The 17,639-nt window shown below is 37.7% G+C and overlaps 1 protein-coding gene and 1 pseudogene across 6 annotated transcripts; one reads left to right on the top strand and one right to left on the bottom strand.

Annotated features, from left to right (window-relative positions):
• The first annotated feature begins 498 nt into the window (after positions 1-498).
• LOC114301231 (uncharacterized) lies at positions 499-6,472 on the top strand (annotated as a pseudogene).
• Positions 6,473-7,484: 1,012 nt separating this feature from the next.
• Positions 7,485-15,050, bottom strand: LOC114301213 (uncharacterized). Of its 6 annotated transcripts, none has more exons than XM_028246146.2 (9): positions 14,782-15,050; positions 12,948-13,954; positions 12,158-12,276; positions 9,942-10,859; positions 9,503-9,856; positions 8,706-8,871; positions 8,238-8,346; positions 7,870-8,100; positions 7,485-7,793 (listed from the first exon to the last, which is right to left on the bottom strand). In XM_028246146.2, exons 2-6 carry the CDS (start codon positions 13,767-13,769, stop codon positions 8,847-8,849), a joined length of 2,238 nt encoding a protein of 745 aa, XP_028101947.2. In that variant the 5' UTR covers positions 13,770-13,954; positions 14,782-15,050; the 3' UTR covers positions 7,485-7,793; positions 7,870-8,100; positions 8,238-8,346; positions 8,706-8,846. The 6 variants fall into 6 exon arrangements, with proteins under 6 accessions (XP_028101947.2, XP_028101944.2, XP_082755333.1 ...); XM_028246143.2 differs by having other exon boundaries at positions 9,541-9,856; XM_082899207.1 differs by having other exon boundaries at positions 7,485-7,758; positions 9,541-9,856.
• Positions 15,051-17,639: the final 2,589 nt, after the last annotated feature.

The raw sequence follows: 17,639 nt of genomic DNA, 5'->3' as shown, positions 1-17,639 counted from the left end.
GGAAAAATTTATAATTTTAATTAATAATATTAATAAAATTTACTATCAATTTATAATTATTTTTTAACTTATACACTGATTTGAAATTTATCCTAAGATACATAATAACATATTATTAGATAGAAAATTACAAGATAAAAAGTGAAAATTTTATTTACCTTTTAGTGGAACATAGCTTTTACTGTAATTTTTTTTTTCACAAAAAAAAAAAAGGAAGTTACACTTGTAATTATTTTTAATCTTTCTATATTGATTTATAATTTTTTTTCTTTAAAATTTTTTTTTACCCTCAACTCCTTTTCACTTTTAACTGCACCCTCAACTCCTTTTCAAATTTTTTTTTATTCAAAAGATTATTGGCACCTGTCCTCCACGTGCCAACCTCTACAAACCTTAACAGTTACATATCCTAGTTGAAAGCAAATTCTCCACTTTTAAACCGATCCAAAGAAGAGGGAAAACCAGAAAAAGGCAAAGAATTACATTTCAGAGAGAGAGATGGGTCCTAAGAAACGTTCAGGGAATGATGTGGGCACTGTGCTGAGATCCACTAGGAAAGTTGTTGTCAAAGAAACTGTTCAAATTTCAGTGTCAGTGAAATAATAGTTTGATAGAGAGAGAGGATAGAGGGAGAGAGACACAGAATTGTCTGTAATTGTGTATCTATGTTTACAAAGAGAATGCACTCTCTTTATAGAGAGGATATGATGCATTGGATGCCCACCGAAAGCATAAAACATTTACAATATAAAAGATAAAGCTATGCTAAAGCTATAATGCTAAGCTATGATGATATAACAGCTATTAACAATTATATACTAACATCCCCCCGCAAATTCAAGGAGGGAAAGCATCAACCAAGTTGAGTTTGGAAACAAGATCATTGAAGCGTCCAGGGGGATGGGCCTTAGTGAAGATATCAACGGGTTGATCGACTGAAGCAATAGGGAGAAGATGAACAGTACCACAGGTAACATGCTGGCGAATGAAATGACAATCAATCTCAATATGTTTGGTGCGATCATGAAAAACATAATTGTGAGCAATCTGAATGGCACTCTGATTGTCACAATAGAGAAGGGTAGGACCAGAAGAAGAAACATCCATATCAGCAAGGAGCCAGTGAAGCCAGAGAAGTTCCTGAGTAGTATCAACAAGAGCTCAGTATTCAGCTTCGGTGCTAGAGCGGGCAATGAGGGATTGTTTTTTGCTACGCCAAGTAAGAAGAGAATTCCCTAAGAAGAAGCAGAATCTCGTGGTAGAGCGTCGATCCGTAGGATCCCCAGCCCAATCAGCATCGGAAAAGGCACGCAGTTCAAGAGAGGAGGAAGCAGAGAAGTGAAGGCCATGGAATAGAGTGCCTTTGAGGTAGCGAAGGATGCGGAGTAGAGTAGTATAGTGGGGAGTGTGAGAAGCTGACATGTACTGACTGACAATGTGAACAGCATAGGCAATGTCAGGACGAGTCACTGTGAGATAGACAAGACTGCCGACGAGCTGGCGATAAAGAGTAGCATCGGAGAGAAAAGTCCCATCGAGAGGAGTGAGACGAATCTGAGGATCAACTGGAGTAGAGGTAGTTTTGCAATCAGTAAGACCAGTACGAGCCAGAAGATCGGATGCATATTTGGCCTGGGACAAATAGGAACCAGTAAAATCATAAGAGACTTCAAGGCCTAAGAAGTAGTTAAGAGTACCAAGGTCCTTCATCTCAAACTGACGGTGGAGAAACTGTTTGAGGTGGAGAATACCAGCTTCATCATTACCAGTGATAATTATATCATCCACATACAGAAGAAGAAGAGTGGTACCATGAGGAGTAGTCCGTATAAAAAGAGCAGAGTCATAGGAGCTAAAGGTGAACCCGAAGTCATGAATGGTAGAACTGAACTTAGCAAACCAAGCACGAGGCATTTGCTTGAGGCCATAGAGAGCACGCTGTAGTTTGCAAACCTGATGAGGTGGAAAAGTGGACCCAGGTGGAGGTTGCATGTAGACCTCCTTAAGAAGATGACCATTGAGGAAAGCATTTTTGACATTCATCTGAAAGAGCCTCCAGTGGCGAGCAGCAGCAATAGCAACAGCAAGTAAACTGCGAACAGAGGTAAGCCGAGCAACATGAGAGAATGTCTCCTCATAATCAATACCATATTCCTGGTTGAAACCCTTGGCAACAAGACGAGCTTTGTAGCGTTCAATAGAGCCATCAGAATGTGTTTTGATTTTATAAACCCATTTGCAGCCAATCGCAGTCTTGCTAGGAGGAAGATCAACAAGATCCTAAGTATGAGTTTTGTCCAAGGCCTAGAGTTCATCAGTCATAGCTTGCTGCCAAAGAGGATTAGTACAAGCCTCATGATAGGAAGTAGGTTCATAAGTAGAGAAGGCAGCAGATCCAACAATATAATCACGAAGATGGATAGGAGGTTGAGTTACCCGGCGTGGTCGACCCGTAGGAGGATCGGTGGGAGGAAGAATCGGTGGAGAAGGAGGTGTGGCAATGAGAGGTGGACCTTCAGAGAGAGCAGGCTGGACGGGATCAGGAGTGAGCAAGGGCGTCTCGATGAAGGAGGAACCTATATCAAAATCATCAGAGAAAAGATCTATGGAAGGATTAGTAAACAGTACATTAGTGGAAAGTGCGGGTAAGTGAAAGGAGGATAGTGAGGAAAACATTTGGTGCTCCCGGAAAACATTTGGTGCTCTTAGAAAACGACATGTTAGGAGATACGAAGACGTTTAGAGAGAGGATTCCAACAGCGAAAGCCTTTATGTTCAATTCCATACCCAAGAAAGCAACAAAGACGAGAACGAGGTTCAAGCTTGGTGTGTTCATGGGATTGAAGCAAAACAAAGCAGGCAGAGCCAAAAACCCGAAGATTGGCGTAAGGAGGGGGAGTGCCATGCAGACGTTCAAAGGGAGTTTGATTATGGATGACAGGGGTAGGAGCACAATTAATAGTGTAAACAGCAGTGAGGGCAGCTTCCCCCCAAAAGTTTTCAGGGCAGGAAGAAGATAGAAGGAGAGCGCGAGTAGTGTCAAGAATATGCCTATGTTTCCGTTCAGCGCGGCCATTTTGCTGGGACGTGCCAGCACAGGAACGATGATGCAGTGTACCATGACGCTAAAGAAATGAAAGGCAATCTGAATCCCGATATTTCATAGCATTGTCAGAGCGAAAAATTTTGATGGCTTTGGAGAATTGGGTGTGGACCATTTGGGCAAATCTATAATAAATGTGTTTAAGTTCAGACCTATTTTGCATGAGAAAAAGCTAAGTAAACCGGAAAAAATCATCAATAAAAACAACAAAATAGCGAGATCCCCCCATAGTAGTAGTAGGGGAGGGGCCCTAAATATCCGAATGTATAAGATCAAAAGGTGCAAGGGAAACAGAAGTACTTTTATTAAATGATAAAGCAGGTTGTTTGACAAGTTGACAGGGTATACAATCGAAATTATCTGGAATTCCATGACCCAACTGTCCACTAGAAATCAAAGAATTTAAACGATTAACAGAAATATGCCCTAAGTGACAATGCCAAAGATGAAAGGGAGATAATGAGGAAGTAGATGCAGGAGCAGCGATCTGAGGAGAGGCAGGAACATGAAGGTGAATGAGTTCATAGAGACGTCCATGCTTACGGCCGATCCTAATAGTCTGCCCCGTTTGAGGGTCCTGTACCAAACAATCAGTAGCAGAAAATGTCACAGTTAGACCAAGTTCACATAATTGACCAATGGAAATAAGGTTTAAGGTGAGAGCAGGGATATGATAAACTTGAGGTATAGATAAAGAAGATGTGGAAACAGTACCAACATGACAGACAGACATGAGGAAACCATCAGCAGTATTGAATTGAGGGAATATGAGGAGATGAAGAGATGGAAGAAAATATAGTAGAACTGGAGGTCATATGATTACAACAGGCAGAGTCAAAATACCAAGAAGAGTTACTTGGGATCACAGACAAAGCAGTAGGAGGAGGTGTACCAGAAGGGGAGAGGAGATGTTTGAGCATGGCCTCTACATCCGTTTGAGAAAAACAAGAGGTAGATGGAGCAGGTGACTCAAAGAACCCCTCAGAGGCAGCAGTAGCAGCAGCAGTGTGATGAGACTGATTCCCGGAAGCAGCAGCAGCAGTGTGATGAGACTGATTCCCGGAACGATGAAAGCTCCCCCGGGAAGAGCCACCGCGAGAGGAGTGGCTATTGGAGGATGATCGGGATGGATTGCGAAAACAATCTTATTGCAGATGACCGGGACCAAGTTTGTTGCAGTAGCGGCAGGATCTGACGAGGCAATTGACCAGGAGATGTGTTGAAGGAAGGCCCCGATTTTGACAATAGAGGCAGGCAGTGGTCCGCTGGGTAAATGATGGCCGGTATGGAGGAGTGGCAAGAATAGAGTCCATATGATGAGTTTGAAGAGTACCGAGACGAGTCTCCTCTGATAGCAACTCAGAAATTGCTTGTTCAAGAGTGGCAATGGATGGCGATGAAGCAGAGAGGCACGTACGGGCTCAAAAGAGGAAGTAAGAGCCATGAGAAAGTGCACCAACCTTTGCTGATTGCGATAGATAGTAACTAAAACAGCATCTTCTCGGTCATGCCAAGTTGGTTTTGAAAGAGCAAGCTGATCCCAAACAGAGTACATTTGAGAAAGGAAGTCATTAATGGACTGAGTGGATTCTTGGCGCATGCGATGAAGTTGGTTTTGAAGTTGATATTTATGGGCAAGACCAATAGTCTGGTATCGTTCTTTCAAAAAATTCCAGATGTCTTTTGCAGGAGTAGTTACAGAGTCAAGCTGAAAGCGACCAAACTGAAGATTGATAGAGGTAACAGAGGTATTTCGAAACCAGGTAATGATTTGGTAATTCTTACTGTCCCATTCCTCAAGTCGGTCTTCATATGTAGCAGTAGTAGCAGCAGTAATAGTAGTTTCATTAGTGTTACTGTCTTTCACTGGTTTGGTCACATCCCCGGTGATAATTCGCCAGAGCTTCTTTCCTTTGAGGAAGGAAGGCATGGCTTGGGCCCACAGAACATAGTTTGAACCATTCAAAATAACGGAAATGGGATGAGAGGCATCATGATGATCCATAATAATAGTTGAGTCGGGCTAAATTAATAGGAATAAACCTATAGGAGCAAAATTAGGTAAAACAGAGTGTACCAATGAGTCTGGAAGGTCGAAAATAGTTAGGAAAGGTGTGCTGTGTAGAGATGATGTCAGCAGAATGTAAGATGATGTCAGCGGCGCACGTTAGCAAAACTGGCGCACGCGCGGCTCACAATAGCAGGATGGCGCAGGCGGGTGCACGATAGTGGAACGGGGCAGGCGCGGCTCACGGTAGAGGGATAGCGCACGCGGGTGCACGGTAGCAGGCGCAGCGCACGAAGGAGCAGACCTGAAGGCACGTGAAGGCGCATGTGAGAGTGGCGACGGAAGAAGAGACGCGCCGATCACATAGGAGGCGCATGAGAGCGCGTTAAGGAGTTTCTGATGACGTGCGTGGTGCCGTTGGAATCGTAACAATAGTTTGATAGAGAGAGAGAGAGAGAGAGAGAGAGGGAGAGAGAGAGACACTGAATTGTCTGTAATTGTGTATCTATGTTTACAAAGAGAATGCACTCTCTTTATAGAGAGGATATGATGCATTGGATGCCCACCGAAAGCATAAAGCATTTACAATATAAAAGATAAAGCTATGCTAAAGCTATAATGCTATAACAGCTATTAACAATTATACACTAACAGTCAGAAACCAAGAGAAAAGCTGAGATTGTAACACCAACCAAACAGACTGTTGTTGAAGACAAAACCCAAGAGGAAGAACAAGATCAAACAGTGCAAGAACAAGATGAAGATCATGATGAGAGTGAAAAGAAGACAACCCAAGAAGCACAAAAAACCAAGAAGAACAAGAAAGCCCAAGAAATGGAAGAGAGTGAGAAGAAAAAGAGAGAGAGGGGGAAGAAAAAGGGGTACTAGTGGTGAAGTGTACAACTATAAGAGGTATGTGTATAGGGTGATGAAACAGGTACATCCTGATATGGGTATATCCTCCAAGGCTATGACTATTATCAACAATTTCATGACAGACATGTTTGAGAGGCTGGCAGAGGAGGCCGCCAGGCTGTCCAAATACACGGACAGGATGACGCGCTGTTGTCGAGGGAGGTGCAGGGGGCGGTGACGCTAGTTTTGCCTGGAGAGCTTGCAAAACATGCTAAGGCTGTCACTAACTACATATCCAACACTGGAAAGGGTCCAAGTAGTTTTTTTTTTGGATTTAATTAGTGGTTTTTGGTTTCTATTTTTTACTAGGCATGTACTGTGGTTCGTATATTTTGGACTTTTAGTTGTTTTTATGCTTTTAATTTGGTGGTTTGTAAAGAATGTAAGGAAAATCAGAGAACTTTCACCTCTTTTGAGTAGGGTATGTTAATGTGTGTGTGTGTTTTTTTTTTAAAATTTTGTATTGTTTTGTTTTGTTTTGTTTTCTTTCATATTTCTTGTGTGAGTAATGCTAGGAATCATGAAAATGATCATGAAATATTCTTTCATATTTCTTGTTTTGTTTTGTTTTGTTTTGTTTTCTTTCATATTTCTAAGTATCATGAAAATGATCATGAAATATTCTCCGCTTTTTGATTACACATACAATAAAACATCACACATTAATCAACGGATAAAAAATTTTCATGATACATTTTATGATATTTTTTTCATGATCCCTAGTATTATTCTTCTTGTACAACATCCCATCAGAGTGCCTATCTAGAGAAATGGAATATAAAATAGAAGAATAAAGCTTTGGACCCCCAGTGGGGGTACTGGGGTCACCTCCCATTGGTCCAAAAAAAAAACAATTTTTTTTTTTTTTTTTTTGAGTTTTCAGCCAACCCCAGGCCGACACGTGGCACTGGGGGGTCACTGGGGTCATCCCCAGTGGGGGTCTGTAGCATTGCTGAAAACAGAATTATCCATCTTTTAAGTTGAATTTTTCACTCAACTTTGTTTGAAGTCTAGATCCCCTCAAATTAATTGGAATGTTTAACTTTTAAATAAGATATAATAAACATTCTATTTAGTTATAAGTTTTTTGATTGGGTCATAAACACTTTATTAGACCACTTAATCTTTATTTTAAAAAAACACACGACTAAAATGCTTATTGAATATTTGGGTGTAAAAATGAAATGATCTTCTTTTAAATATTTTTATTACATATAAATATGAAATAAAAATATAAATTTATAATTGTGTTTATTCTAAAATGTTGAGTTGATTATATAACAAGTACGTTTACCACTTATATAATAAGTATGTCACTTGGTATTAGAGAAGCATAATTTGGTAACTTATTAGTTACACCGCTGAGAACCATAATAATCTGATATTAAATACCTTTCAGAGGAAAAAATTATAAAAACAATACTTAAAAAAATCAAAACATGTTGATAGACTTCAATATCACCTCAAAAAAACTGATGCATTTTGCAAACTGTATAGGTGTTGTGTTCATGGTTCCACAGCTTTCAACAATGGGACTCATCATCAGAACAGAAGAGACCTTTCGAGTGATGGAACTGTAACCTTAAGAAACTAGCCAATTCAGACATTCTATATTCACATATATTGTTCTTTCACCGATATACTGTAACAGTTTCGTTGGGGCGCAATCAGATCGATCAACTTATTTGACCTAATTTCAAGAACTGTCTTTTTGAGATGTAGATCCAGCAGTCTGAGAAAGTTCATCGGTATACAGTTGGATTTAACCTGGGATTTTGCCCATATCAATGAAATGGTAACCAATAATTTGAATTAAAAAAAAAAAAACAAATTTGAATATTACCTGGGAGAGTCGGAGAACAACTGACGAGGATTCTATATCTTGTTATTCCAACATTTATTCCCCATATTCTTTTTTTTTTTTTTTCCTTTTCTGTTTTTGTCATGTGTTTGTTATTATTGAACAGAATAGGCTCGGATCATCTCAACCACAGGCGCTCGGCACATCGGACAATTCCCTCTTCCTTGGACCAGTTTATCTGCACATGTTGAACACGCGCACATGTGCCCACATCTGTGACACGAAAAGCATGGAAAGAAAAAGTTCTTACAAGATTGAAACTAAAAGACCTATGGTGAAGAATGTCATTTGACATGCGTGTTCTTGTGATCTATATCATGAAACTGTGCAGCAGCGTTGTCCAATTTTACCTGTACAGTAAAGAATCTATGTTGCGATCACAACACATACAGCAAATTCCTTTCCTCACATGATCCCATTTGGATTCATCCTTTGGCAGACACTTATCATCACCCTCCTCTGCAACAGATTAAAAGACGGCTTTCAGTGGTCAATACTTTTGGATCTTGTATTTGTGAAATGTTTTATTGAGGGAAAAAGAAAAGGGAAGGAACCCTTCACAAATCTATCAACAAATTCAAGATACAAACACAACCTAAGGAAATTTAGCCAAGGAAACGAAAACTAACAAACAGGCCAGCAGGAGTTGCACACATCAAGTAAATAAAATTAAATGAAATTAGATACAAAAGGAAAGAGAGAAATTTATGAAAAACAAACAGGCCAGCATTAGCAAAGTAGGAAAGAGGGAAAAGTTATAAATAAATTTAAAAAAAAAAACACGCAAAAGCCCAATTGTGTCAAGGGTGTAGACAAACCTGTAGAACAAGCTGACCTATTCAGAGCTGCAGAAACCTCTTGTCGTACAGCGCGCTGCAATTCAAGCTGCATATCCATGCAGGCCTCTAGCATCCTCTGCATGTTGTTCATTCGCTGCTGAAGCCTAGCCATGTCAATCCTCAAATCATTAATGATCTCCCACTCCTGCTCCCAATCAACAACAATATTAAGTTCAAATTGTGAACTATAGAAATCAATAGACCGAAAAGAGAGATTTCAACATAACAATACTCATTCACATAAAACTTTCACCAAAGATGCAACTTACAAATAGGGTCCATTTAGAATATTCATCGTTTGGATCACTTGGATCACAATGTAACCATGAAGAAAGATCATCTTCACGTGCTAAAATTTCACCATGACATTTATTTTGCACATTTAAGGTTGATTCAAATGACTTTAAAGAAAATCTGTGAGATATTTTACACAACATAAATAGTATGGTAAATTACACTGACCATCCCAGAAGTTTTTGGAAAAAATAATATAAGCCCCACAAGTTTGGCATAGTTACACTCACCTCCCTTTTAATAATGCTCTAAAGCAAACAAAACTAATACATGTAGTATGTAAACAACACATGGATAATCAACGGTAAAACATAAATTTCAGTGTAAAAGAGATGATAACATTATTTTTTCATAACAAATGACTGATGGAAAAGGCGCTGTGTTATGTGAAATAAACCAACATGGGAGTACAATGTAATAATGCTAAGTTTGTGGGGCTTAGTATATTTTTTCAAACCTCAAGAGAGGTTAGTGTAATTTACCCTAAATAGTAATACTTGATATGGGATGAACAACGCACAATTCCCAAGCGTTGATGCAAGTTATTTTGGGGCCAATTATCACCATGCAACTCCGGGCCCCAAAAAGGATGAGAAGGGATGACTGGAGGTGGAGGGAGAACAAATGGAGTCCTCTCCAAAGCATCTGGCCAATCCTGGTTCTGATTTCCACTCTGCGGCACATCTTGCTCTACTAATGCAGGAGATAGTGGAGAGGGTAACATTCCATCTACTTCCCAATCAACTGAAGCATGAGCTTGCCTTTCCGCATATGATTGTATCAACTGGTTTAAGCTCTCACGGAAATCACTTTGAAGAAGATTAGAGACACTTCTCCTACAACATGAATAAAACCTCCCATAAATTTCCATCATTTTGAAGGATTAAAATGCCCAAGGCCTAAAGTAATCAAATAACAAACCTGCTTAAAAGCTCTCTAATTTCTGTACTGTAAACGTTATCATCATCTCGGAAAGAAAATGTATCAAACCTTCTCACTGGATCAGCTTCCCAGGCGGAAGATCCTTCTAGCAAATTATCCATAGCATCATCCTGCTGACCATTGTCATGCCATTCTTCATGCAATTGTTGCAGGTGTTGGTGTTCATCACCTTCACTTCCTGATGTTTCCTGGTACCAGTGATTAACATCACTTTCCCTCCAGTTTCCATCTGTGCCTTCTGCAGTACCATCTCTCCATCCACTAAATTCAGCATTGTCTAACTGTTGCCAGTCACTGTCCTCAGTATCAGTAATTGATTCCTGCCACTCACCTTGTCCTGGAAAAGTATGTGACCGTTGTACGCCTTCAGTTGTGTTATTCTCATAACCATCTGCATAAATTGATGACCCATGGACATCACATTCCTCACCACTAGGTTCATATCTTTCATGAAATACTTCATGAGCTTCTTGCTGACAACCTTGTTCTTCACTTTCATTTCCTGAAGTTCCTTGTAACTGTTCATTTGTACTATTTCCCTCCCACTTTCTACCCGCATTTTCCATAACACTATCTCTCCTTCCAATGGACTCAGGATTAAATGATGGTTGTCCCTCTCTTTCCTCATTTTCAAAATCATGTGCAGCATTAGGTTCTTGCCAATTTATATCTTCACTAGCGTCGCTATTCAAGGGAACAGTGCATAATTCATCAATGTCTCTTTCACCATTACAAGGCTCAGATTGTTCCTGGATTGCATCTAGGTCCTCAAATGAACTGTTTGTTTGAGTTTGTTCATTTCTATAATCATTTATGTCATTGTAAGACGTGGTATCAGACTGGGCAGTGATAGCTGATCCTGGGATAAAATTGTCCAATCTGGAAAGGAATCCTTCCCTGTTTGAACAAAATGGTTCCAATTTAGTGGATAAATAAACAAACAAATCTTTGCTTTTATGAATTAAAACTAACTATGAACAAGTACAGACCTATGTTACTAGAAAACGCTAATACCTTAGCGATTTACGTATTGGTACGTACGTTTCGAAACATGGTACACTTTCGTTCCAAAATGGTAAATTTAGTGATCCGATGCGATCCGAAAAATTCTTTCCAATATATTTATTTAAATGTTACCTTAGGAGAAAAAAAAATCAAATATATAAACTAAAATCTAAGGTGAGTTAAATTTTGACGAGATAAAAAATAAAAAATGGGTCATAATTTTCATACAAATAATTTGTTACATGAAAAAAAAAATAATAATAAAAAATGAAAAAAAAAATAAAAAAATTGGATACCTAATAGTTAAAAGAAAATTACTCTAGACGTATCTTAAATTTTTAAGTGTAATATATACAAGTCTACTCCTATCATACCACATTTTAGAGCATGTAGCGTACCACGTTCCCGTTTTCGTTCCCGTTTCATATACCAGAACGATCCATATTCTAGGTAACATAGGTACAGATCTCCTTCAGTAATATGCCAAAATAAGAACATATGGTCTAATCCAAGAACTCAATAAGATATTTCCAATACTAGAGAAAAACAAAAACCATAATGACCTAATAGATATAACCAAGGAGAATGAGTACAAAGACTTTAATAATGCTCCGACAGTCCATGAAATAGTGCATAAATCGCTAAATCGCTAAATTGATTGACTAGTGCATAAAATAAAAAGCTTCCATGTTTGTAAACCATTGCTCATAAAATGAAGTCAACTTAAAGTGACACATCACATTGCATACCATTGGGTAATACCTGATGTTCACCAATTTATATTTTAGAAAACAGCACAAACTTGCCAGGAAGCAGTATCAGGAGAAAACGCCAATACTCTAGCAATTTGACATTTTAGTATGCAAGTTCCAAAGCGTGGTGTACACTTTTGTTCTAAAATGTGAGTAACATTCCAAAGGGGTCCCAATTTTTTCCTTAAGGTTTCTTAGGAGCAAATAAGAGGAGATTGGAGTTTTGGCATAACAAAATATAAAAAATAAAAAGAAAAGAGGAAAAAAAGGAAGTCATAATACTCATAGAAATGTATGTTTACATGATTAATTTGAAAAAAAAAACTATATTTTATTGGATGCACACAAAATAAGAAAAAAGTAAAAGCAAACATGCCTATGAGAGAAAGGAAAAGATATAACACACTCTTATAGCAGATATAGAAGACAAACAGATACCTCAAACCAGACACACTCTGTCTTTGCCTCAACAAACCCAATTCACTTGCCGCCGCAGAAGAGGGTCTCTCGTCTTGGACCAATCTTCCACTTTGCAAAAATCTGCCTCTCAGTAATGACTGAAAAATAGTTGCAACATTTAAACTGTCAAAAAGTTTCCCATGCTTTGTATGCAGAAACCCCAAACTGAACAATATCATGGGTCAAACATGAAGCATGGATTTCAGTAACAAAGCATCAAAACTGGATATATCTGTACACATATATTAAAACTTATGAAAAGGCCATAATGTGAAGTCATCTTTAAGTAAAAAAAAAAAAAAAACAAACAAAAAACAAAATTTTGGTAGTCATACGCCCTGGAATTTTTGAACCAATGCGCAACTCCAAATTCCGAGCCCTAATTGATCGCTTCAAGTTCAAGAAAGTTGTGATTACACATTCCAGTCCTAATTAGATCAATTCGAAGGACATCTGTTACGATTTCTCTAATTTGAACATAATCTGATTAGTTCAAACAATGATTGAGTGAAATCAAGCATGGTTGCGACTTTAGTCAAGTCTTTGATTTAAATCTGTGATCACAGTCGAGTGTCCATTGAGCTCTAATTAGATTGTCGAACTCAGTTGATTGATTGAGACCACTTATAATTGATTTGTATTAAAGCTTTGTTGTTGCTGTAGAGGTTGTTGCATAAATAATAAGGCTACAGAGTGAAAAGGAAAAGGAGTTGAGAGATGACATAAAAATAGGAGTGAAGAAATATCAGCTTTCAAAAACAGATTATACCTGAATACGATTACGGTGAGCAAAATCAGATACAGGCCGATGCTCCAACAAACCCTGGAGTTCTCTTTGCCTTTCCCTCTCGGCCCTTGCCAACAAATCAAGCAAAGCCTGTCTGCCACATAATTGGCGGATGTTCCTCCGAGCACCAATCTCACTATGATTAACAACAAGTCCATCACGAACTCGTTCAATTTGAGCACCAATGTGAGCAGCCTGTTCTTCCCTACTGCTACCACAAGTGTCTCTCTGCTGGCTAGTCATTTGTGTCCACTCTCTTATAACTCTCACTCTTTCGCACTCATTTTCACCAAGACATTGTGCCCTCGAATAGTTGTTCACATGGGAAACGTCCGATACTTGGCCCCTTACTCCACTGTTCATCCATTCCTGGAAGATTTGCCTCACCCTCTCCCTTTCAACCTCCCCAAAATCAGTGGACTGCTCTGAGCTAGAACTGTTCCCATTTTCTTGTTCATTCTGCAACCTGATTTGTCCTTGGGACCATGTTTGGCACTCATTTGCAATCTCATTGCCATCCCCCAAGCTATCTTCATCATCACCATCTTGTCTCTCAGATAAATGTGCATTCTCAAGGTCAGCATTTGAGACATGAATCCTCTGTTGCAGCAATCTATCACCAACTCTCAATTGGGAATGACTCATCACATGCTCACCCTCGAGCGTCCGCCACATTTGCAGAAGAGAGGATGTCCGAGTGCTCAGCCTGTCATGATTACCCCACCGCCTTGAGAGTGGAGACCGAGATTCTCTATTAAAAGAAGAATCAAGCACAGGAACATTTTGTAAACCAGCAATAGCCATTACTAGACCTCACTAACAACTCCAATGCCCAACCATGTTAAGCATCTAACGGGTATGTTAAACATCGCATCTGCTTAAAAGACCTGAAAAGTGCCCAAAATCTACCAAAGCTTCATCTTGAACCCATTTCCAACATCAGACTTCTATGGGAATAATATCAAGCGTGGCCCAATTCCTTGCTTCTGCTGCATAAATTTGAAAACGTGTCAAAGAAACAATTGACTAACAACCATCCCATGTCTTTAAAAAAATAAGGACAAATTACACTTTACCCTCCTCAATTATATGCCATTGTCACTCTACCCCTCAACTAAAAAATGCTTTATTTTGCCCTTCTCACCTACATGTATGTAAATTAGCTCTTGAATGGACATCTTTATCGTAAAATTGGCATGTACAATTCACATGCCACTTTTTTCACCTTCTTTTCATAACATAATATTAACAGACGATTGAGATTGAACAAATTATTAGGTGACAAAATGTAATAATTTTTAATTGAGGGGTAGAACGACCCATAATTGATGAAGTAAAGTTGTAATTTGCCCAAAAAGTAACAAGGCAGATCCCAAAACCACAGAGAGAGAGAGACAGAGAGAGAGAGATTCAAACAACAAACATTCATAATTAATGGCAACCTCAAGTATTCCTATTCTACATTTTAAAAACCAATTTTGATTCATGCAACTTCAAAAACTCAGTTACAATTAACATCAGAAAAAAAATCAGACACGTTGAAATCGAAATTAATGAATCATTTGAAAACTCTCTCTCTCTCTCTATATATATAAAACAATCCGTTCAAAAAAATATATCTATATATATATAAAACAAAAGGAAAACAACACAAGACAATGTAAATCAGGTGAAAAGCTGATTCAAACCGTGAAACAGAATTCAAGATTGGATCAGAAGAAGGATGGCACGTTTACGCATTGTTGAAAGCGAGATAAAGGGAAAAAAAAAAAAAAAAGGTAAAACAGAAGGAAAAGCAGAGAAGAATAGAACCGACCTTTCAATCTCTGTGTTCTTCTTTTCCTTTTCCAACTGGAAGAATCGAAACCCTAGCTGCTGAATTCAACAGAATGTTAATACAGAAACGAAATGAGCGAGAGAGAGAGAGAGAGAGAGGAGTTAGCTCAGTTGTTGGAGAGAGCGAGAGAGGGAAGCGCAGCGATTTACGAAATAATAAATGAGGTCACGTCACACACTTCCCTTATTTGATGGACTTTCACTCACCCTTCCCCATAAAATTTGCCGTAACTCCAACGTCTATATTTCTTCACAGGCCGCGAGGGAATGCCACGTCGCAACTTACTTTCTTTTTGGTTGGGAAAATTACACTTCCGTTACAAGGATGAGAATTGAAGTAAAATTTTTTGGCTCGTTGCCTTATTTTATTATAAAAAATATATATAAAATAGTAAAGAGGTATATGATCAAAAATAAGTTGACAAGTTGGTTTTTTTTTTTTGGGGAAATTACATTTATCCCTCGAGGCTTGATTAAATTATAAATACTTCTCTGAGATTTAAAAAATTATAAATTTTTCCTTGAGTGTTATATTTGCATAACAAATTAGAGGGTAATTTGTTATGAAATTTAAACCTCAAGGGACAAATTGTTATGAAAATACAAGTCTCGGGGGCGGAATGTAATTTCCGAAACCTCAGGGAAGTGTTTGTAATTTAGTCAAACCTCAAGGGAGGTATATGTAATTTGCCCTTTTTTTTTCCTGTGCTTTGTGAAATAGGTTAATAGTTAATTTTTTTTTATTTTAAAAAAATATATAAAAAAAATAAAGAGATGTGATCAAGAAAAGTCAAAAAATTAAAAAGATAACTTTTAACTCATGTCAAAATAGGCTTACGTCATTTTATTTTTTAGATATGATTTTTTTTGTTAGTTATAATATTATTTTGAGATATTTGATTATACTTCATGTAGTGTTTAGTTATAATTTTTTTTTTCTTCTTATTATGACTCAGAAAGTATAAAATTATATAATTTTTTTTATGAAGTTGAAAGGTGCATTTGTATACACCCTTTAACGGGTGTATACCATAGTCTTTCCCATTCAAAAAAAATTACAGTATATTTTTATGATGATGTAACTCTTCTCCTATCTTATGTGCATTGTCTAATTAATTTTTGTACTTACTGCAATTCTTCCTGTGTGTTAGAATTGTTCTAAAAAATTCTCATTTGAAATATAATTATTTTGTGATTGTCTCATATGTTTGTAATTTTTCTACTTTCTTTGGGGGGGGGGGAATTGTTGAAAAGAGTATCATGTGATGGAAAAATTTACAAATTTATCTTTTAATAATATTTAAAGTTTTTTTGGTTAATATTTATTTTTTAACATTTCATTTAATGATATTTTTCTAAAAAAATTATCAGATAGGCTTTTAAAATATCTGCCTAATCTCTTGTTACATTTTAAATTATATGAGTGGAGTTTGATATTTTTGTAAAGCTGGGTTACAAACAAATTTTGTGAAAAAAAAGAGAGCAGATTTTTAGCAACTACTAGCAACCATGCACACGCGATGCGTATGTAAATTCGTTTAGAATTATAATATGAATTTGATATTATTTTTTTTAATAATATACATATAATTCATATGAATAATTATGTACAATGTAACATTTAGTATTAAATTTGAAGACATAAAATTAAGCAAACAAACAAACGAATTTTATTGAAAACATAATATTTTTATTTTTATTTTTTTTAAAGACACACACACAAAATTAACTATCCAAACAAACCAATTTTTTCAAAACATAAATTATAAACACACAAATATAAAATTAAGAACATTGATTTTAAAAAATAAAAAATACATACACACACAAAATATTATTCTTGTTTGTTTGAAAACAGACTATTCTGATCCAGAGGCGGTTTCTTCGGAATCATCCTCGACGACGACCAAGTCGAAGACGTCGACGAAGAGACCGACGTCGAAGCCTTGTGGTTGAAAACAGAGCGAGTCTGATCCGATTCCGTTACCGAAGGTAATGCAGCGAGGATGCCGAAATTCTCCGCACGGCCGACGCCGTGGTGGTGGTGGGAGCGGGGGAGAGGAGTAAATGGAATGCGAGGTGGAGGAACGGTTGTGGTCAGCGAAGTCGCCGGTCCAGAAAACGTTGTCTTCGTTGAGGAGGAGGAAGTGGTTCTCTGGATGCGGAATCTGGCGGCGGCGCCACTGCTCGGGTCCATGAAAAAGATTTTGCTCGTCTTCGTTGAGGAGGAGGAAATGGTTCTTTGGATGCGGAATCTGGCGATGACACCACCGCTCGGGTCCATGAAAAAGATTTTGCTCTCACCAAAAGATAAGAGAGCCCATGAAAGAGAAGGATGGAGAGATAGCAACACGTACTTAAATTGAAAGAGAGAGATTGGAAATCCATTGAAAAGTTTGTGCAGAGGGATAAAGCAAAGAGATTGGAAATCTGTTAGACAAATTGATTGAATTGAATTCACCGATGCGGAATTGTTGATAGTGAGATTGGAAATCTGTTGAAAAGTTTGTGCAAAGGGATGAAGCGAAAAGTGAGAGAACAAACGTGAGGGATGAAGTAAAAAATATATAATTGGCAGTTAAAGTGAGGGCAGTTGAGACGTGCAAGTGTAGGAACAAAACGTGTAGGGCAATTGAGACGTGCAAGTGTATTTATTTATTTTAAATATATATAACTTACAGGTGGTAAAAACTTCATGACACCAAAATCAATGTTCCCTTTTAATAATAGAATAGATGTTTTCACATAGTTTTTTTTTTTCTTCTTCTTCTTCTAAACATTCAATTATTTAAGGTAATAAGTTTCACGCGTTTGAGGAAAAAAAAAAATACTATCTTA

Source organism: Camellia sinensis, chromosome 12 (genome assembly GCF_055761805.1).
Source record: "Camellia sinensis isolate YWXY chromosome 12, ASM5576180v1, whole genome shotgun sequence".
NCBI classification, from domain to species: Eukaryota; Viridiplantae; Streptophyta; class Magnoliopsida; order Ericales; family Theaceae; genus Camellia; species Camellia sinensis.
Note: the sequence above shows the minus strand (reverse complement) of the source record. Positions and strands in the feature narration are given on the sequence as shown.

Bases quoted from the DNA above. Each gene is read 5' to 3' on its own strand.
- LOC114301213 (XM_028246143.2), bottom strand. From the start codon at position 13,769: ATGGCTATTGCTGGTTTACAAAATGTTCCTGTGCTTGATTCTTCTTTT. The intron at 12,277-12,947 runs GTATAATCTGTT...ACTATTTTTCAG, and splicing joins CTCACCGTAATCGTATTCAG to TCATTACTGAGAGGCAGATT. The intron at 9,857-9,941 runs GTTTGTTATTTG...TTCATGTTGTAG, and splicing joins ATTAGAGAGCTTTTAAGCAG to GAGAAGTGTCTCTAATCTTC.